General features: G+C 43.5%; 1 protein-coding gene across 4 annotated transcripts in view; it reads right to left on the bottom strand.

The window, feature by feature from the left end:
• LARGE1 (LARGE xylosyl- and glucuronyltransferase 1) overlaps positions 1-22138 on the bottom strand; it is a 489591-nt gene that overhangs the window by 53332 nt on the left and 414121 nt on the right. For all 4 annotated transcript variants that reach the window (XM_019728420.3, XM_019728419.3, XM_019728416.3 and 1 more), the window contains exons 8-9: positions 16845-16957; positions 14880-15005 (exon numbers count right to left, since the gene is read on the bottom strand). In XM_019728420.3, coding sequence (XP_019583979.1) covers positions 14880-15005; positions 16845-16957 — 239 coding nt within the window. The remainder of the gene's footprint in view (positions 1-14879; positions 15006-16844; positions 16958-22138) is intronic.

The raw sequence follows: 22138 nt of genomic DNA, 5'->3' as shown, positions 1-22138 counted from the left end.
GGTGTGATCTAATTGGATCTGAAATATCTGTAAAGGCTGAGTGTATGTGCAGACTTGGAGTCAGCCTGTAGTGAGCCAGAAAAATTGATGGAAATTGATTACTGTCCAGGAAACTTAAACATCATCTGGGAAGACAGCAGAAGTCAACAACATTAAAAGAGAAATAAGAGACGCTATCACCCCCAAGGACACAGGAAAAAGCATTACCAAGACAGGAACAAGACCTCGAAGGACATGGCTATGGGAAGAGGTCAGCCAAAACTTCAGCTTCTTAGAACCCTGAGGGTTCATAAAAATAATTCATGGTACAAAAGTGCCATGAATGGCACAAAAACAGGAGCCTGTGTGCAAAATGCCAGGTGACTAAGAACAAGGGTCTTATGTCTTCCAAGTCATTGAGGTAAGGGGTTTCTGGAAAACGGATCTCTGCCTCAAGACCTCCACTGACTCTCTATGACCTACAGAATAACATCTATGCTCCTTAGGCTGGCAGTTAAAACTGGCGTGAACTGGTTCCCACTTACAATCCCAAGTCGATCTCCAGGCTAAAAAACTTCCTGGCATTTCTTGAAACTGTCTCTCATGACTCAGAGCCTTTGCATATGCTTCCCCACCTCCCTAGAATATCCTTATTTCTTCTCTACCATGTGAACGCCTGCTCAGCCTTCATAGCTGAGCTCACGTGCACTGCTTGTTTCCCAGACCACCAGTGGCAGAAGGTTGCCTCCTAGTATGTCTCTCTCTCCACGCCATTATTCATTTCTAAATTTTATTCACTTCTAATTTTATTTAGAGTTGCAATGTCCCCAGCCCCTGTGAATAGCTCGTGATCCCTTTATAATTTAGCCAGTCATGATCCCACTCTCTGATTCCCCAGACTCCCTTGCAGCTAGTCGTGCCAGTGTGACCCAAGATTACCCAAAAAGATACACGGGGAGGCATGATTCTGATTTCCCCATCATAAAGGGCCATCCTCCTCCTACCCTACCCACCTTTCTGACACAAATAGAGATGTGATGACTGGAGCCACGATAGCCATCATGTGACTGTGAGGGAGAGGGCAACACATTTGTGTCTACAAACCAATGTCTACAGCTACCTACTCCAGAATTCTCAGCGAAGAAATTCAAACTTCCTGTTTTAGTTTCAGCCTCTGCAAATTGGGTATTCTGACTGTCATTGTAAGCATTCCTAATATTAACACCCGAGGCAATTGCTGGGCCCTTCCTCATGTTCTAGACTCTTGCATTTAACCCTATTGGAGAAGTTATCATGCGCTCTTATAATGATTTATTGACAAGCCTGCACCTGGCAGCATTGAAATGTGAATTTCTGGGTGGGCAGGGAGCATGACTTATTATTATTCACCCTGAGTGCCGCAGTGCCTGGCAGGTAGTTAGTATTCAATAGCTGCCCTTTGGTGCAAGAACGGAAATCATGATGATGACATTCTCAATAATCTTCACATTCTGTCTATAGCAAATCAGTCATAAAAGCCCTATTAACGTGGGCTTTAGGATGGAGAAACATATTCCTTTGCTTTGTCTGAGGGCCAAACAGCTTGTCATTTCTCTCTTGAAGGAGTTTAAGCTCCCTGTTTTCATCCTTGTTTGGTATTTCAAGAAAGACAATAGTCTCACAAGTCCCTTTCCTTGCCATTTTCAGGATTACAATGCGTGGTAGAAAGGGACGAGTAGACGGACCTACGAGCCAGTCCCAGCTCCAGCTCTTATCAGCTGGGTGGCCTGCAGTAGGTTGCCTAAAATCACAGAGACAGTCCCTCATATGTAAAAGGGACGTAACAGCAACTGCCTTGCAGTGTGTGGTCAAGACCAGGACCAATGGAGTGATGGGCATGAAGGCACATCACACGTGCTCACTAAATTATGCAAGAAATCTGGATTTCGACTTCATGAAACAGCCATCTAACCAACTAGGGAAGATGGATGAAAACGGAGTGTCTGTGTGGAAAGGAGGAATAAAAAACAAGATTTAAAACGAGGGACTGCAGATTGTCACAGCCTCGGGCAGAAAGGTAGGATGGGTACAGACATACAACGTGGCCCAGAGAAGAAGCTCGGCCGGGGCAGGCTCCTCCTGGCTACATCTCAGGAGTGGCCCGAAGAGGGGGCTATTCAGGAAGGCAAACACTTGCCCGTGGGTTTCAGGCACTGAGCTGAGATGGGAGAGTGCTACAGGCAGGGAGGTAAATGTCACCCTGTTTCTCCCCAACTCTGTTCCTCAAACAACTTAATGTATTTGAACCTCTGTTTCCCGACCTGTTAAAAGGGAATAACAATACCTGCTTGGGAGGATCAATGAGACAAGAGAGGTATAAGTGGCTACCGCGGAGCCTGGAACAGACTGCTGCCCAGTCCACGTGAGTCTTGGAATATTGCATATTCCATTCCCATAGGATGTTCTCTAAAGTAACACTGTCCTTCAGTCTCTATTTAAGACCTGGATTGCTGGCTCCTTGGATGCAAGATCTGTGCGTTGTCCAGCTCTGCACTCAGTGTCAGGCTTAGGCAATGTTTGCTGGCTGCCAAAGGGATCCACTTCAGCTTTTTATTCCCCCATTGACTGCTGAAGATTCTGTTCCAACTCCCTTCCTTCTTTTTTCCCATTCCTGACAATACCTGGTGGCAGCTATTAAATAAAAACAGTATCCTTGATTTGCAGACTCCGAGCACAAATGCTCTGTGACTCTTTCCTCCTTTTACTCAGCTTTTTATTGCTTCTTGGTTTTTACAACTCCCGGGAGGCGGGAGGGGGGATGTTCTCAGACAAAAATGTACCATTGCTCAGGAAAGGAGAAGAAAACATACCAAACTCAGTGATTATTCAGTGCCCTCAGTTGGAAAATGTAGACACTTAGGCCAGTGCGTGGATCCAAGGCCCAGTCCTGTATCTTATCATTTCTTGTTCTGTCATCTGTAACATTTCTTATTTTTCCCTGTCTGAGGTAGAGGTTGGGGAGAGGAGAAAATTGACAACAGGAAAATGGATACCTTTGCTAATACTCAGGGCTCTTGGAGGATCATAAATCCATCAGAAGATCCAGCTATGTTCTCTAATGTTTGTTATGTTCAATATTTTGGGTTCTTTTTTGGTACAAAATGGGGGTAAAAATCCAATTTGAATTCTGGTATGTGTTGAGAATTCCTGACAGACCACTGATAGTGGGAAATGGAAACACGATGCAAATGGTGTAAGACTCCTCCGTGAATGCTGCCTCAGTGTGGCTTCTCCTGTGACACCCTACATACGACCTGTGGGTGATAACCCTCCCTGTGTTCCTCCTGCCTCTACGGAAGTAATTACTACGACTTGACTCACGTCATAGAATCCACGTAGTGTTCTCCTGGGGAGTGCCTCTGTGGATCTGGGGACAAGGAGGACCCTCTTGTCTGGGGACAAGCAGATTCCACCTCTAGAGATGGGCATGGAGTCTTTAGCTGAGGAATTCTACCAAGGCTGGTGGAGGAACTGCAGGGGGTGGAGTTCAGTAGGATTTTGCCAATTTAGCAGAATTCGGTACTGCCCTTGGGGGTGGGCATCATATGATTCACTGCTTGGCAACTCTGGGAAGGGCAGCAGTGCTTTCCGTTCCCAGCCGCACCTGCCATAGCGGCCCACTATTGCTTCTCTGTGCTCTGCATGGTTCCTTTGCAGACCAAGACCCTGCCTTCTTCCTACGATCCTGACAGCACCATCAGTCATGCCCGACGTGCCTGAAGCATGGGCACAAGACTCAGGGTGATGAATGAGTCATTCTGAAGAACACCGAGATGGGGTCAGGCATGGGCATGTGTCCCATGAAGGGTAAACACGGTCTTTCTGCAGAGTCATTGAGAGACAGGGGGCCTCTCTCTTCAGCCTGGGATCAGGAGTGCCAGTCACTCTTCCCTTACTCTGCTCTGATTTCTTCACAGCACGTTCACCACCCAAAACGACCAATTTCGTCATTTTGATTTCTTGTTTCATATCTGTATTCTGCATTAGAAGCTCAGGGAGAGCAGGGTCTGCACTGTGTCGTTCAGTGTATAACCAGTGCTTGGAACAGTGCCTGACTCATAGCCAAGTATGCAATACCTACTTGCTAAATGACTAAGCTCTATATACTGGCAGAAGGAAAGGGGGGAGAGGGAGGGAGGGAAGGGAGGGGAGGGAGAAGGGGAGAGAGAGAGAGAGAGAGAGAGAGAGAGAGAGAGAGAGAGAGAGAGAGAGAGAGAAAGAGAGAGAGAGAGACCTGCTATAACATTTGAGCACCCATATCTGTGTCGGTGAAGAGGGTGTGATATGGTGCCTCAAATACTGAGATGTACTGGGTTTCAATGTGCCTGGGTAACTGTTCTACCAATCATACATGTATCTATTTTTAGTGCATTTAATAATATTAACAGTAGTAACATTAAACTAAAATAACCCTCACAAATGAACACATGGCTCAAAAAGAATCCTATAGTATAACCCAAAGTATAAAATAAATACAAATGAGTCCATTTGGATACAAATGGATAAATCAATAAATGGGGGAAAGAGACAAATCTCCTTACAGAAGAATCCCAACAATATATACAGGGTGCCAAAAAAGTATACACATTTTAAGAAAGGAAAACTATTAAAATTGTAATAATATATACTGCTAACAAAAGAAGAATACAAGTCACGTTTGACTTCTGCAATTACAAGAGGTGCTCAGAGTGGTTACCATAAGTGTCCAGACACTTCTAATTATGGCGAACTGCTGCTTGAGCAACATTGACCAAAGTGTCCACTTCTATACATTTTTTTGGCACTCAGGTATATATTCCACCTCCTTCCAGTGTGGGTTGGATGTAGCGACACACTGACACACCGCTAAACAATGAAGTATGAAAGGGAAAAATAGTAACTTTATAGTAGAGAAAGCTGGCAAACATCGCCTTAACCAAGGGAGGACAGTTAAGCCTCCAGAGTGATGCCCTGTGTAGAAATCAGGCCCCTCTGAATACAAGTGACAATAAGTAATTTGCACGTCACCTCTGTGATAGTCTTTCCAACCACCTGTGACCTCAGTCTAATGATGAGAAAATACACCATACAAACCAAATTCGAGGGACATTTTATCAACTACCTGACCAGTATGCCTTAAAACTATCAAGGTCAGTCATGGAAAACAAGGAAAGCCTAAGAAACTGTCAGAGACCAGAGGATGCTAAGGGAACAACAGCACCTTAATGGAAAACCCAGTAAACTGAGACTAAATCCTCAGTAGTTGATAGTAGCACACCATTTTGGGTTTGGTAATTTTGACAAGTTCACCTTGTTATGTAAACGCTAACATCAGGGGAAACTGAAACTGGATGAGACGGATAGGGACTCAGAACTACTTTCACAACTTTTCTGTAAATCTAAATCCTTTCAAATAAAAGTTTATATGAAAAACACAAAAGGAGCCCTACAAAGCACGGACAGATTGAGAATACCAATAGGACCAACTCACATGACTGACAAGAAAACAGCTGAGCTGACAATTCTGCTCCCATATGAGCTCTTCCTGAGCTCCTTTACCAAGTACAGACATGCCCAACTAATTAGATCTGACAGGAAGTTGGCAAAAAAATTTAAACTCTCAAGACTATTTCAAATATGGATTTACAATCACAATCACTAAGGAAAAACTTCACCCCAAGTGTGTATTATGCCTTCAGATATTACTTAATGTTCAGTACAAAAATGCATGATTAGCAAGACATTTAAAATCTGAGTACCCAGAAAATGAAACTAAGCCTCTAAATTTTTAGATGACATTTAAAGTCTTGTGATACTCCAGAACTTTACAATGTTTCACTAAATCCCACAGAAAGAGAATAGCAGTGTCTTTGACAATTTCGTACATAAAAATGAAAGATAACGAAATCCAATAAGATAAACACTTGTTTTTCCTGCCTTGACAAAAATGGCTGAAAAAAATACACAAAAAAATATGGTAACAAAATGAAGTAAATCCCTTTGTCAGCAGATACTGTGGGAAGAGTCACAGAATACAAACGCTGAATGCCTGAGGACACTAGTATTAGAACAAATTATACGTGAGATTTGATACGGAGTTAAATCAAAGGATTTAACTCCTAACATCCTCTTGAACAGAGGATTTTTGACACGTGTCCGTCATGCTGTTTGCCAGATTCTGTATAGATAACAAAATACACAAAGAACAGCTTTTCAGTGAGCACTAAAGGAAAGGTGTCCCGGAGAAGTTATATCCTGAACAGTAAATTCCTACTTGAAAGACGGCAGTGTTTTACGGACAGTATGTATGTGTAATCACCGAAAGTACAGTTCCGTTAATTGGAAAAACGAAAGGTTTCCAAGTAAGGTTACAGAGCGAGCAGCCATATCGAATTCCTTTACCGGATCACTGACAGGCATGTTTGCAACAAAGCCCTGGAAGCCAGCGTGCTCAAGTGCCATTGACTTGGGTTATTTCATAAAGGCAAGACTGAAAACATCAGAGCAGTTGTACAATAACTTTCTAAGGACATGAGGACTGACCATTAAAGTCTGGGCAACATACAGCTTCCCTGGTTAACTCACGGCCGAGGATACATGGCATACGTGAAGGTGATTTACACATTTCTGTTTTTATGAAAAAAGTGGTTGTTAGTGGTATGCTATCTCACACTTTTGAAAAACAACAACAAAAAAACACACACTTTCAATCTGACCCTTCCCTGTGAAGGTGGTGATTGGGAGAGCGCCTACTTTGAGAAAGAACCTATGATGTCGAGATAGAGCTTTGAGAAAAATGAATATATGAAATTGTTTCCATCGTTAGGGGATTTTGAGGTAAAAAATGATGCCTTGCCCTCATTTCTACATAGAAATGTCAGTGTTTCAACATTCATAACCAACATCCATTGGTACTTCCCTCTTTCAAAATTCTTAATAGACCCGATTCTCCAGGGAGGTTTTTCTGACAATGGGCGTCTGAGGAACCCGTCCCACAGGTATTCCGTGGTCAAAGGGGTCTGTGCTGGGTGTTGACATAGAATACGTGTGGGAAAGGCTCGGGATCAACAAAATCGATCATGTTTCCTTGCTGTAGCACTTCACAATACAGTATTTGGTATAAATAGTACACAGAACTCCCCTCTCCCCCAGCTCTCCTGTTTTAAAGAAATCCCATTAGCACTTCTCTTAGAACTGTTTGGATACACACACCAAAATGTGCTACTGTAGAGTAAATTTTCCAGCCATCCCTTTCCTTCTAGGAATCTTGATAGTTCCAGGAATCATGGCGTCTGAACTTTGTCAGCCATGGGTAACACAGCCAGTGATGGATAACTTACGTCACTAATGCCCAAAGGAGTTAAGTTCTGAAGATCACCCAATGAGCAGAGGGGTGACTATTGAGGAAAGACAAAAATAAAGGTAAAATTATCCCAAGTCCCCTTGGCTGAGCATGCCATTTTCCTGCACAATATTGCGGCACAAGATGACGTGCCACAAAGCAGTGCTTACCCTTGGGTGAGCCACTTCCTGTCTTTGGGTCCCTACTTCTTGTCTGTGAAATGAGAGCACTAGAACGCATGAGGAAGAAGATCCCTTGTTACACGTTTTGCCCACCGGCCAACTGCAAACTACTCTGAGAGAGTGGTAATAATACTGATGTATTACTAATAATATGAACGGTAGGCTTACTACGTGTCTCACAGCCCGGTACCAACTCCTTCTAATCTTTACATCTCCTCATCTTCTCAGATGAGGGTTCTTGGTCAAGAGGGGTTAAGGACCCCAACGACAGCCCTATAGCCTGGCCCGTGGTGGGTGCCCTGCAGTGTTTTCTGGGTGGAAGAGTGATGCCAGGCATGAGCCATACAGCAACAGTGCCCAAAGACAGGCTACTTGAACAGGGGCCAGCTGCCTCATATTTAATCCCGGGACTCCTCGAGTTTACAAGCTGCAGCAATGTGCAGAGACAATAACATGCTCACAGCCCTTGAACTTGGATCATGCAATGAAATTAAACAGGCGCTGGCCTGAAGTCAAGAGAGGTCTGGCTAGGAGGTGGTAATTCTGGATTTTAGATCTTCTTCCCCAAAGCAACCGGTTTTCCTTCCTCGTTCCATCCTAATCCGCCAAAATCAACCTTACCATTCATCATTTTTATTACCCTCTCTCCGGTTTCCCCTGCCTCATTTTTCACTAGCGTCTGCTTAGCTATATAACATGTTCAATCTGCTAATATATGGCGGCCCCCCATCTTCCTCAAAAGATGTGAAAACTGACACCTCTAAGTATTATAAAATGTTTTAAAACTTGAGTTATGTGCTACTCCTTTTATGCAAATACTACAGACTGCCTCTAGGAACTTACATCATTTCCCCATATGGATGGTGTGTCTTCATTTGGTTTTTCTCTTCTCCTTCAGGATTTTTTTTTTAAGTGCGCTCAGTTCCCAATTTATGAATGGATGACATTCAAAAATTCAGTCTCTGAGTCTGTTGCTTAAAATTTAAATGTTCTTTCAAGGAGACAATGTTATATTTAGGGTCTCTGTTCTGAGGTTAGGGCTTCAAAAACCCAATGAACCTAAAGAGGGCGCAGATAGAATAATCCTATAGAACCATTGTCTCACGTGAAATGTTTTCCTGGGAAAACATATTCAGGTAGTACCTCAGCCCGGGGTCAGAGCAAAGAACTCTGGACTTTGAGTCAAATTGATGTGAGTTTGAACTTCATTGCTGTCGCATGTAGCTTTGTGACTCTGGGCAAGTACTTGACTTATTGCATACGATCCTTAATTTTCTGATGTATAAAACAGACCCAATAATATTCACCTTGTGAGACTTTTGTAAGATTAAGTGAGGCCACGGTTGGAACACAATTCTCATCCAACCTGCCTGGAAAACCTCATCTCATCCTTTGGGGGCTGGTCACAGCTCACTTCCTCTGAGATGTATTTCCTGTCAACCCCAGGGAGGCATGTGCATCCTGGGAAGACGAGTTTGGAGCAATGGCGTGGTGCCCGCTGCTTGCCTACCAGGACCCAGTTTACTGTTTCCAACTTGCATGTATGTGGGTCTCCACTCCTTTCCACTCTCCAGGGGCACAAGCAGGGGAGGAGTCATGGTTTCCACAGGTCTGGGGAGATGGGGGCAAGGGTGTTTGGGGGCTGAGGAGTGCGGTGAGGGCCGGAGACGAGTTTGGACGTCAAGATTCAGCTCAGATGTCCTACAGAAATCCCTCCTGGACACAGACTGCGTCGTGTCCCCAGCCAGGGGTCTTCCTCCGGCTCTCTCAGCCCCTTTACTTCCTTATGTCACAACACTGAGCAGTCTGCATTGGAATTTCTGTTTACGCACTGCCTTGCTGAGGGCAGGAACCTTGGTTTACTCAGCTCTGGGGCTCTAGTAAGTCTTACAGACCTGAGGACTGGACCCTCTGGTCTGGCCAGGGCTTGCTTCTCTAACAGTCTATTGAAGACGCAAGGCCTAGAACACAGTTTTATAGACTCTCGCCCATTTCCCCTTCTCTAAACCAGCAAACAGCCCCGTTGCTGGTCCCCTAAGAGTCTGTGCTCCTGGTGAAGAGAGTAAACAATGGCCCTTTTTAAGACTCAGCCAGGGAGGGCAGAGTCATCCAGCTTTAGGACGGAAGGCAAAAAATGAAGGTCTTTGAAGCACAAAAGACTGAGGTAAAGTCAAGTGCATTTCTTCAGAGCACTCAGGGGGCCTGGCTGAGAAGGGGGCCCAGAATGACGGCCTCCATTTTATGGAGGATGTAACTGAGCATGGGAGAGGTTAAGTGATTTACTCAAGTCCTTCAGCCGGTAGCAATGTCAGGGGAATTTACAGGGTTCCTTGGCTCCAAGAGGAGCCTAAGCAATGAAACCTCAATGAAACCATTTCTCCCCTTCGACATTCTCTTACCTGACCTATACTTAGCACAAAGTTCTCTGCTGATGCCCACGGCCAGAAGCCCCAGGCCAGTGAGCTACTCTCTAGTAGGAAGTGGGAACATGTCTGCTCCTATACATAGTGAACGCTATGCTCACCGCGAGGGAGCTGTGTTTATTACCAAGTGTGTTTTTGTGCCATTTGTATTTGCCATGTATTTGGAAGTGTAACTAAATAGTTGTGTGTGTGTGTGTATGTGTGTTCCTGTGATGGAAGGGCGTTCTGTCCAGCGTGGGTTCCTGCCTGGCGCCCTGAGCTGTCGGGAGAGGTTCCTGCCATCCACAACCCTGCACGGGAATAAGCAGGTTGGAAAAGAATTATCTTGCTTGTTTGTAGGAAGCTTTCTTAAATGTCTGTATAGCTCACATTTATTTCAATGTTTAATATTATTTAGAAGTTTGGTGATGTTCTTATGTCCAGGATTATGACCTAGGAACTTCTATTTGCGTCAATTAGCCTATGGTAAGATTCGTTTTGTTACACGTTGTTTTGCTTCAAGTCACGGTTTCCAAGATCCCATGGACAATGTGAAGTGAGAACTTACTACATTCCCCAGAGCTTATGATAGTCTCAGGAAGGAACATAATAACTAGAAAGTAGGACGTCCTTCATAAATGTTGAACATGATGGACGAAACAAAATGAAAAAGGGGAGGAAGAAGAGAAGAAAGGTAAGGAAATGACAAAGATGAACCTCTACCTGGAATCTGAGGGGCAGGCTGGCCTGGGGGGACCTACAGAAATGCTGTCTTGTTGGACTAGGCCTTCGGGCTCCACGGCAACGTCCAGGCCCTGATATGACCCAGAGGGTGGGGTTTGGATCCCCCAATCTCGCCCCCTCACCCCTTGACCCTCTCCCCACCTCCAAGGCAGCTCCCCTTTAACATATTGGCTATATTTTAGGGTTCTGTGTAAGATTTTGCTAGAAGATATGAGTAGGTAAAACGATTTCCGGATTCTTTTTAGGTTTATCTACTTGATAAACCATGACTCTACTTCATGGCTTTGTTGAAGCAGAAATTCCTCTACTTACACAATAGGTTGCCAAAGGTCACAAATTATTTTGTTTTATAGGATTGAAGTGACAATAATTAAGCGACTACTAAGAAATGCCAATGTGGTGTAGCCATTGCTGCACCAACACGTAAGCTCTCCATGACCAACGGCTTGGTTCTGTTTCCCACAGCACCACTAGGGCCCTAACAGTGCCTGGTACATAGTAACCACTCAATAAATACCAACACAGGCATGTGAATGTGTAGGTATGTCTGTGGTGGGCAGACGTGACACATTTGCACTTGGAGACCTAGCTCTGTTGGCATCTATAAGATGTTGAAGCTGAAAGTTCACAAATGAAGAGTCTCCTCTCATTTATGATGCCTTTTCTTTACTTTCCTGTGGCTGCCAATTTTGAGACTCTCAGATATCGTGCCCAATATCCTGGCACAAGAAGACCTGCCTGGTTTCTTTAACGAATCTCATACTAAACCTCCCAAGAACAATCAATTTCACAAGATACATGACCTGCCATGTCTCCCTTCCCTGCTTGCATTTTTTTTTTACTGAGGTAAAATATACATAAAATTTACCATTTTAACCATTTTTAAGTGTGTAGTTCAAGTGAGTGACACTAAGTATATTCACGTTGTTATGCAACCATCATCACTGTCCACCTCCAGAACTTTTTTTATCACTCTATGCTGAAATGCTGTACCCCTAACTCCACCTTCTCCCCGACCCCGGCCCCTGGTAAACACTGTTCCACTTCCAATCTCGGTGAATTTGACTATTTTAGGTATCTCATATAAGTGGGGTCATACAATACCTGTCCTTTTGTGACTGGCTTATTTCACTTAGCACGTCTTCAAGGTGTGTCCACATTACGGCATGTGTCAGAATTTCCTTCCTTTTTAAGCCTGCCAGAATTTTCAGTTGCACTGATTTTTGTGGAAGTTTGCTGTTTTTATTTTTTGATATGAAAATAAGATTTGAGACTTTAGAAGTCTCTCGTGTCCAGGGTTGGTTCCTGCCTGACGCCCTGAACTATCGGGAGAGGTTCCTGCCATCCACAACCCTGAACTGGAATAAGCGGGTTGGAAAAGAATTATCTTACTAGTTTTTATGACTCTTTCTTAAATGTCTAGTCAAGAAATGTCATTTATTATGAGGACACAGGCATTGCTTCAATCTGTTGTCATTTGCCCACTGAAGGTAAAACCGGAATACTTTCTCCAGAAAGTCATCCACTTCTCAATTTTTGACCAATTACATCCAAGCCTTAGATTGTAAAATATGCACTGTTTCAATTTATAATACAGGGCTAAAGTGTTAGTTACGTCTCTTGTAAATAGCATATGTTGGGCATTGTTTCCTATACAATCTGACAATTTGTCTTTTCATTCCCAAAATTAGTTTATTTGATAATTGATATACTTAAACTTATTTCTACCATCTTGATTGCTTGATTTCTACTTTCCCCCACTTTTTCTGTTTTCACTTTTTTCTTGCTTTTTCTTTCTTTTTTTAAACGATTGAGCTATTTTGGTTGTTTCGGTTTTTCTTATTCCATTCACCATCCCACTCATCATGGACTTGTAAATTATGCACCCTTTAAAAAAATTATTTTAGAGCTTACCTTGAAATATTAGCATGCCTATCTATCTTAGGAGCTAAAGTTAATATCTTGCCCCCCACAACAAAACAATGATCTCAGAATACTTTAATAGTAATCACTTCCCTTCTTATGTGATGTCACTGTCTGATATTTTAGGTATAACCTTTTTAAACCTACAAATTATACATTATTACTATTATTTGGAAATTGTTATTTGGACTTCCCACATGTTTCTAGTTTGTTTGTTCAACATGCCTTCCTGAATCTGGACTCACATGCCTTATTCCTAACGAATGTCCTCCTGACTTGATGCCAGGGTCCTCTAGTTGTCCTTCTTCCTGTAGGATCCTAAGTTCCCATGCACAACCTTTCGATAGAACAGTTATACATGTGGTTTGCCTGACTGTGGTTTAGGCCTATTATTTCAGTGTAACTCATGGCAGCATTCCCTCATTTGAACAATAAAATACAGTCACCTACCTTTAAACCAAGCTCCCAGCCACCGAGGAGAAGCAAATGGCCCCAGTAGCAAATGCCACATCTAACTGCTTTTGGTTTATTCTTTCAATTCACACTTTATCATTCTTCTTGGCCTTTACTTATTTACTACATGGACTGATCAACTATGCTTTCAAAACATTAAAATAAAAAATTTTATCCAGCATTTTAAGGTGTTCTCTACAGGGCTGGTTTTATTTTCCTCCCCTTTAAACTTCTAATTCATGATATTCTTAGACACATTCCTGTGTATTTCATCTGTTTTCTTTACGTCTAACAAGTACATGACATAGTAAAGGAATTTCATACATGCGGATTGAAAGAATGAATGACACAGGTACTTCTGTTTTAAGTAGTTTCTAATATTTTGCAGTAAACTTTAAGTGCATTAAAAAAAAAAAGTTCTTTCTTTTTGGCTGTGATTTCCTTGCTGGGAAGGTTTGCATTTTATTTAAGCTGTTCATGACAACACAGTCTGTATTTGTGAAAATTTGGGAACTAAGGTAACAGAAATGGTAAGTAATGGAAGAGCACACAATCCCATATGCATTAGGACTCCAAATAAGATAAAATATGCACATGTGGATGGGCATGGACCAGAAACCAATCAGAAAAGACTGACTTACTAGGAAAGCAAGGTTTGCACTCCTGTTTTCCTTTTTACACTTGCAATTCTCATTACTATAGTGTCACATGGGCAATGAACATAAATTTTAAATGAAATAGACTCCCTATGAATGCATGTATCTACTTCCTCTTTGATACAGTTGGAGCAGCAAACACAGCTGGTGTCAGACAGGCCTGGGTTCAAATCCTTGATCTGTCATTTAATAGCTGAGGTCACTTCTTCACTCCTCCTAGTGTAGGTAGCGAATTCTGACACACCTCTTAACTCTGGGCTCAGCCATACGGCTACTTTGGCCAACAGAACGCTAGCAATAAGGACCCAAAGTTTCCTTGCATGCACTAGCCTTCCTCTTCCAAATCTCTGCTTTGCCATGAGAATAAGCTGGACAGGCCTACTGATGGGCTACAGGAGACCCTGGAGGACAGCCAAGTTGCCTCAGCCACCAGCCATCCTATCTGAAGCTGACCAGAGACCCTTGGTTAAACCCGTGAAAATCAGACAACCATCCAGCCAACCCATAGACTCATCAACTAAATAAATGCTTGTTGATTGCCACCACTATTAGCACAGTTTGTTATGCACCATGGTCTGTGGCAGTAGATACACCCTGTCTTCTCGGTCTTTCTACTGCTGGGTCCACCACTGTTTGGTACCTAGAGACCAGTGAGGAAGGCTTTTCTGTTATGTCCTTTCTCCCGAGGTAGAATGAGACATTTATGCTGCATCCACCCCCACCCCCACACACACCTATCCTAGTACCTGTCTTTTTTTTTTTTTTCCACTTTTCCTTCTTCTAAGTCATTGAATGACTTGAAAGTAGGAAGTACGTTATTCATATCCATATCTGCAGCATCCGGCACAGAGTAGGCCCTCAATAAATGTTTGTTTGAATTATACGACTGGATTTTGGGAGCTGACATGAACCAAAACAGCTGGCAGCAGGTGGCAAGAATAACCACACAAGCGGGTTCTTATGCTGGGAGGCCGTATGCTTTTCAGAAAGCCCAAACAAGAGGAGGGGAAAAAAAAAGAAGGAAAGCACATTCTTTCTGCTCTCTGCACCCTTATCGCTCTCACCACACTGCACACAAAGCTCAGAGACATTCATCCCCCTGAAGGGTGCGCCCCAATCCAGCTTCCCTCTGCCGTGGCAGGGCACCTCACTCCCCTCCGGGGACACGTCCCTACTGTACCTTTAGATCAGACACGTCTCTGTAGCACTGCTCAGAGCGGGTGTGGTCCGACAGCTGCACGTTCCAGAAGCAGGGGAGCTGATACACGAGGAAGGGGTTCTGTTTGATGACGGCGTTGAAAATATCCTGGGGGATAAAAGCCAGAGACACAGTCAAAACGGTCAGGTGAGCTCCGCTGATGACTCTGGCTCTCTAGGTGCTGTATCACCTGTGCAGGAGAGGATTCCTCATGTGCCTCCTGCCCAGAACACAGGCTGGTTTCCACCATGGGGCACTTCCCTTGCCTTTTATCTCTAGGAACCAAGGAATAATGTTTGGATAGAGACGGGGGAATGCCCCATGCTGCCTTGGAGCTCATGGGTCCTGCTGGCCTCATTACGTGCCACATGGCATGTGTATGTGGGGCTGATAAGGGAGTGTCTTTCCCATCGGAGCCGGCGTATAATAAATGAAGTCACTTTTCCGCCCCTCTTCCCACCTCATCGAGGAGCCCCGCGTTATTCATCCTGAGCCTCCTGGAGAGGAAACTGCACGATGGATGACAATTTGCTCTGCTCATTCTGGGGCTGAGACAAATTATAGATCCTGTTTCAGCAGCTCTTCCTGGGGCTTTCGGCGGACTCAATGATGGATGTGCCTTCGCTTCCTGTGGGCCATGGTTCCTGGGTAGGCACCGCCATTTCCCAAGCCAACCTGGGCTTCTGCTAAAGGGGCTTTACCTCTCTCGAGCTCTTCTCCGAGCTCCCTCACCAGGCCGTACTTATTAACTAGCTGCTGACAGGAGGTGCCAGGAGGTGAGTCATGGGCCTCCGCAGCAGGAGATGGCTGAATAAACTATCCTCATGGGGCATGGACATCCGATTCTAGCTTTTGGGGACATACTCAAGTCATTGTGACCTGACTGAAAATATGATGATGGAGGACGAATTTCCCCTCAGGTTTAAAACAGCTACCAGGGTAATTTTTAACTCATTCATTATACCATAGCTCATGTTTGAAACAGGAAATTAGTTTCTGGCTACTTGGGAAATACTGCATAATAACAATGCTAAAACAAAAAAATAGTAAAGTAACCCCGAAGATTTTCTTGTTTCCTCTGCGTTAGAAAACTTTGCAAGAAATCAACGACTCAGACAATTGAACACTGAACAGAAACACAGAGAGGGAGCCTGCTTCTTGGATGAATAGGAAAGGATAAAAAGCAGACAAGCCAGAGAAATCACCGTTACATCTCACGATGGCCATTTACACCATAGGAAACTCAAAGTCTAAACATGTGAGCCTGGTACATCCAGGATCAAAGGCTCGGGCCCCCGCATTTCCTAGCAAAAATGAGAAACAGGGTTTTTATGATTCTATGTTAATAGTTTGGTGGAGTTTATGGACTTTTTCAGATTGCTTGGCTTAAAAACTGGTTCCTCCAGCCAGGCGATTTGTCCCTTCTATTTAAATGCATTTCCCTTAAGGATCAGGTCTAAGCAAAAGGCTTTGCTTTAAAAGTTAGACTTTATTGCCAGAAAGACAAATGAAACCTTGTCTGGGAGATATGCTGTGGCATTCTGGAGTCGCAGGGGGCAGGCAGGCAGGGTGTTCTCCACCCTGAGATGAAGATGGCGACCTCCTCATAACACATCAAGTGATCATTTCCTTATGTTTGCCTCCATCAACTATGAGCTCTCGGAGGCCAAGGATTGCATCCTTATCTCTGTAATCCTATTTCTGAGCACAGTCCCTGGCATACACTTTGTGCCGTGAAAGTCTGCTGAATGAACAAATGAATGAACGAAGGAAATAAACTGGTAAGTTGAGCTATTGGCTTAGACTGGCTGAATAAAGCAGAGCTATCCAAGTGTATAGTCACACAATGGGCAGAAAAATAATGCAGGCTCAGCTACTTTCAAGTTTCTTTGAGGAACAGAACCAGGGTACTCAGGAATAACCGTATCTTCTAACCTGGCCACTTACCTGGTCAGCCAAGGACGTGGAAAGCATGCCCATCAGCTCCCTCTCTGCAGTCAGCCTCCACATCTGCTCCCACTTCATCTTCCGCAGCTTATCCAGAAGCAGCAAGATCACCCCTGGGCAACAGCATAGGAGGGAGGATGAAAAAACCAACAGTAAGACAGAGCCAGGCTCACCTGTCCACCTGTGTTGGAGATTAACACACCTGGCTTCGATTCCAGGCTCTGCCAGTTACTCATTATGAGACTTTAAACAATATCTCGGCAACACCTCATTGTATGGAGAACATTCATGCAGACGTCAAAGGCTGGTGCAAGGACTAAATGAGATGGACAAAGCAGTCTAGCATTTTCTGGAGATGGATAGTGGTGATGGTTGCACAGCCATGTGAATATACTTAATGCCACTGAACTGTATGCTTTTAACAATGGTTAAAATGGTGTACCTATGTGATGTATGTTTTATCACAATAATTTTAAAGAAAGCCTAGCATTGCACCTGAAACTCAGGACATTCCATATGCATATGAGGTTTTCTGCTATGTTTTCCCCCAGAGATATGATAACCTACCTAGGTTTAGCTGATGGATGGTATTTGTACAATACATGCCATTTATCTTTATAGACAAAAAGCAGCTCCTCTGAGACTTTATTCTGGGTGAGTCTTGCTAATTTGCTCCATACTTACTGACAAGCAATAGGAGCGCATTTTCGTGTTCCTGGTTTTGAGACTCTTCTTTACGTAGATCAACACATACGTAAACTATGGTGAAGGCAGTACTGATGTGGGATCTCGAAGATGAGCTCCGAAAGCCTTCGGTGTCATGAAAAATTGATAAGAAGAGGTTGTTTCCTCTTCCTCTCCACCTTCTTTGTTTTTGTTGGTGTTCGTTTTTATGGGGAGTGACTTGGATGAATGGGGAATTGTGTAGCCAGGGAAACTGCCATTGTATACCCTTTTGCCTTTTTCAACATGCTAAAACAACTAAATGTATTACTCAGGCTAAAAAAAAAATGAACTAATAGAAGTCTAACAAGGAAAGTGCATTCTGGCTTAGCTAAATGGCTCACAAGCAGCTGTCTTCCACCAGGTCAGTTGGAGCAAGTAGAGAAAGCACAGAGCACAGCATTTGGAAGCCAAGAGAATTTCCCTGGAGGCCACTGCAATTAATTTGGTGGATGGAATTGTCGCACCCATGGGCTCCCAGATCCATCCTCCTCAGGATGCTTTGCTCAGCGGAACGTTCCAGTCAAGGGAGAAAAAGCCAGGTAGTTGAAAAATGATCTTAGTTGATACCTAGTATATACATATTTCTAAGATTGCTGGAAAGAAACTGATTCCCCAAATCACACATAAATGTTAACACAGAGACGTTTTACTTATTCTAGTGGCACATATTTGGAGAAAAAGTATATTCACCATTTCACCATTTAGTGAAAGGTGTTTGGTCAGTTAGAGTTGAAATTTTAAAAAAAGTTACACACACACACACACACACACACACACACACACACACCGTGTTTCCCCCAAAATAAGACCTGGCCGGACCATCAGCTCTGATATGTCTTTTAGAGCCAAAATTAATATAAGACCCGGTATTATATTGTATTAATTATATTATATTATATTAGACCCGGTCTTATATTATATTAAAATAAGACTGGGTCTTATATTAATTTTTGCTACAAAAGATGCATTAGAGCTGATGGTCTGGCTAGGTCTTGTTTTGGGGGAAATACTGTATATACATATATATGTATATACATATACTCACACACACACACACACACACACATGGTTATGAGAAGAATGGGATAATACAGAGATCTGAACTTGTAAGTCAGAAAGGCCAATTATACTTATTGCTTATCTCCTTTGTTCTGTTAGGTTTTTTGCACATATTATTTCACTTAACACTCACAAGATGTGTACAAACTATATTTTGTCATCCTTATTCAATAGGTGGGGACACTGAGGGGCTAAGTCAGAACTTACCAATTCACAGTACAAGACTAGCTATACTAGACTCAAACTCAGATCTGCCTGACTCCAAAGCCAGAGGTTCTCTGACTACACCACGCAGATGTAAGGCCCAGCAATGCCTCTTTGGGGCTCGGTGACGCAGGCCACAGACTTTCTCCTTTTTGGTTTTTGCATGTATGTTTGCCCTGTACAATTCAGAAAACTGTCATACCCCCTCGCAGGAGGCTGGTGAATGTTTAACCACCAGCTCTCCAAGCAAAAAACAAAAACAAAAGCTGGATTTGTAACACTTGCCCATTTCCATGGTGTAAATACACCCATCATGGCTGATTTCAAGCTACCAATATGATGGCACTGAACACCAACTGGGAGGAAATGTGTATAGTTGGCCCTCCTACGTCAGTGGAAGCTAGCTTCAGCACACAAAAATTGCTCCCCAAACAGGAAAGCAATTTTGGGAATAGTGCAATTCACCACAAGCATATTATCTGATGGCTTCTTCTGGTGGGAATGGAAAGAAAAATTTACAAAGTTACAAGCAAAGAGAATATAGTGACGGAGTCAAGCAAATAGATTCCAGTTAAACAAGTGAAAGAGAATTTCATTAAATCTTATTGCAGAAACTAATTCCAGTTAGGTTGGATAGATGCTCCAATACTTAGGAAAGGATGGGTAATAGAAGCTGTAAACAATGGTGAAAGATATTAATGAACATTTGGAAGCCTCCAAAGAGGTCAAAGGTAGATCTATTCATCTCTGGAGACTGAACTGAGAATTGGTGCTTTTAAATCGTGTTAAGACTTGGTGAGTTCTAAGTGGCAGATGTAATTCCACTCTGTTTGCCAGGCTAGTTGAAAAGAGGGGGGTGTCCAGAACAGAAGACTAAATACAGAAATCACTCTGCCAGTGATCCAGCCTTTTCTTTTGTGATTTTAATTTAATTTTAAAAGGATGAACTATTTCAAACCAGCCTAAAAGTACAGAAACTAATAACAAATCCACACCACCTCGATTTAATAAATGCTAATATAGTGCCACATTTGCTGTTAATAATGAAACATTACAGACAAATCAAAAGCTCCTCTATTTCTTTCTAGTCTTCCAGTCCCCCAGGGTAATCTCTATCCTGAGGAGGTTGGGTTCCGTTTCCATGCGCACTTTCATACTTTTATTCCCCATGCATATATTAATAAACAATATTTGGTGTTTTTAGAGTTTTGTAGTATGTATTTTCTATTCTAACTTACCTTTTCACCCAATGTTATGTCTTTAGGTTTTAACCATTTTAAGATGTCAATATCTAGTTTATTTACTGTAAGCACTTTACTCATCATGTAAATATACCACAATTTACTTCTGCATCCCCCTCCCAAGGGATGTTTCGCTGTTTCCTCTGTTTCTGCTGTTATAAACAATGCTGTAATAAACACCCTAATCCCAAGGTACAGCTTCCAACGCTGCATGAGGACTGCTGTGTTGATGGCACTACTTGTCTTGAAACATCTAGAATCACTCCATCTCCCTTCTCTCGTGCATTCAAGCCATCACCACGTCTCAGGGATTCTCCATGAAAACAGCTTTTGCGTCTCTTCTTTTACTCATTCATTCAACAGTTGTTCACTGAGCACCTATTGTGCACAAACTAAGTGAAACAGACTTGTGCGCGTGTTTCTTCCCTACGTTTTCTAATCTCATGGGTTTTATTTCATGTATAAATTTAGCATGTACTTCCTGCATGTATAACACAGAGTTGTTGCCAGGCCCGCCTGTGGGAGACATGCAAACCATGGCGATTCAATGAGAGGAGTGCAGACACTGAGGATGTGCCCTGGTTATTAAAGGAACACAGAGGGGCATAGGTCAGGCAGACAAGGTGGGGACGTCTGTGGAAATATGGCCGAAGGCAGGGTGGGGACTACGTCAGTGGAGCTATGCACTGGAAGGCAGTGGGCTATGCAGGAACCACAGTGCGTGACGGCTAGATGGCTTAAATGGAATACTTTGGGGCAAATGCCAGGATGCGAGTGTGACCAAGTGAGCAGGGAACGGATGTTGAAGGGCTTTATATCTATGCAAAAGAGATGCTTTCCAGCCATTTTCATGCCACTTCCTAAACAGAAGATGATATGCTTACAACTTATTGGGGGCTAAGGAGGAAGCTGCTGTGGCTGGAAGGGCTGATCCAGGGGTTCCAGATGCCCCAAGTCCCATTCAGGTGCCCCCCTGGCTGAAGGGATCACTATTTTGGCACATCTGTCACCCATGAGTGCCACACTAGTTGGTAAGTCGTACTGAAGAGAACCGGGCGCTAGTGAAGGAGGTTCTGAGCAAGGGAGCGACCACAACCGATTCTGTTTCAGAAAAACCCACCTAAACCACTGGTTTGTCAGGTCACTTCACAGGCTCAAAGGCCTCCAGTATCTCAGCTGGTCTAAAGAATACACCACACAGTTCTTATGCCAGGTCCATCTGAATCTTTTTTCCCTTTCATCAGTCCATTCCTTCCAGCAGAACTGGCCCAATGGCACTCTGCTACGTAACTACCTCTGTCTTTGCAAACTCGACAAAGCCCATACTCATCCTGGTTCCCTCTTCAGAACCCCAGAAAGTTTACTAAATATACTACTCTCGATTCCCCGATTCAACCAAGAATCTGAATCCAAAACGAACATAAAAATTCATGAGCAACCATGTCACAAATCTCACGGAGTTCCCTCTCAGCTTCCGCATCCCTGAGCTTCAGTATTCCTTGTCTCTCTTGACGTACAACCTCCTTAGAAAGGAGTCAGGCTCGTGATTATAGTGGCCTTTCGATAGATACAGGAGCTGAGGTGCGAAAAAGACTTTTCCAGTGTCATCGTGCTGGCAAGTGATTCCCACTGCTCTGTCGGCAAAAGGGTCTTCCTCTAGAACAGGGGTGTCCAAACGTTTTTCAACGTTTTTCACCAAGGGCCATATGCGATAAAATATACAAACAGCCGGGCCACTCACTTGAGGTGAAGTACGTATTGCCTCACCTGGTTTATTTAAGTAAACTTAATATATTTTTGGAATTTGCTGCGGGACAATTAACAATGGATTGCGGGCTGCAGTTGGCCCGTGGGCCGCAGTTTTGACACCCCTGCTCTAGAACATCAGAACCAATGAAGGCTGTGTGTCCCATGCCAGCAAGGTCTATGGGATGCATTTCCTTCGTGTCTCGATGTGTTGAAAGAATGCTTCATGCTAAACATGAAAGCCAAATGTGTACACAGCCAGCATGAGGTCATGGAATCAGGGCTGCCAGGACCCACCGCTTGGCCATATGCAAACTG

This window comes from Rhinolophus sinicus, chromosome 1, assembly GCF_057876585.1.
Source record: "Rhinolophus sinicus isolate RSI-liver-muscle chromosome 1, RSI-T2T, whole genome shotgun sequence".
NCBI classification, from domain to species: Eukaryota; Metazoa; Chordata; class Mammalia; order Chiroptera; family Rhinolophidae; genus Rhinolophus; species Rhinolophus sinicus.
Note: the sequence above shows the minus strand (reverse complement) of the source record. Positions and strands in the feature narration are given on the sequence as shown.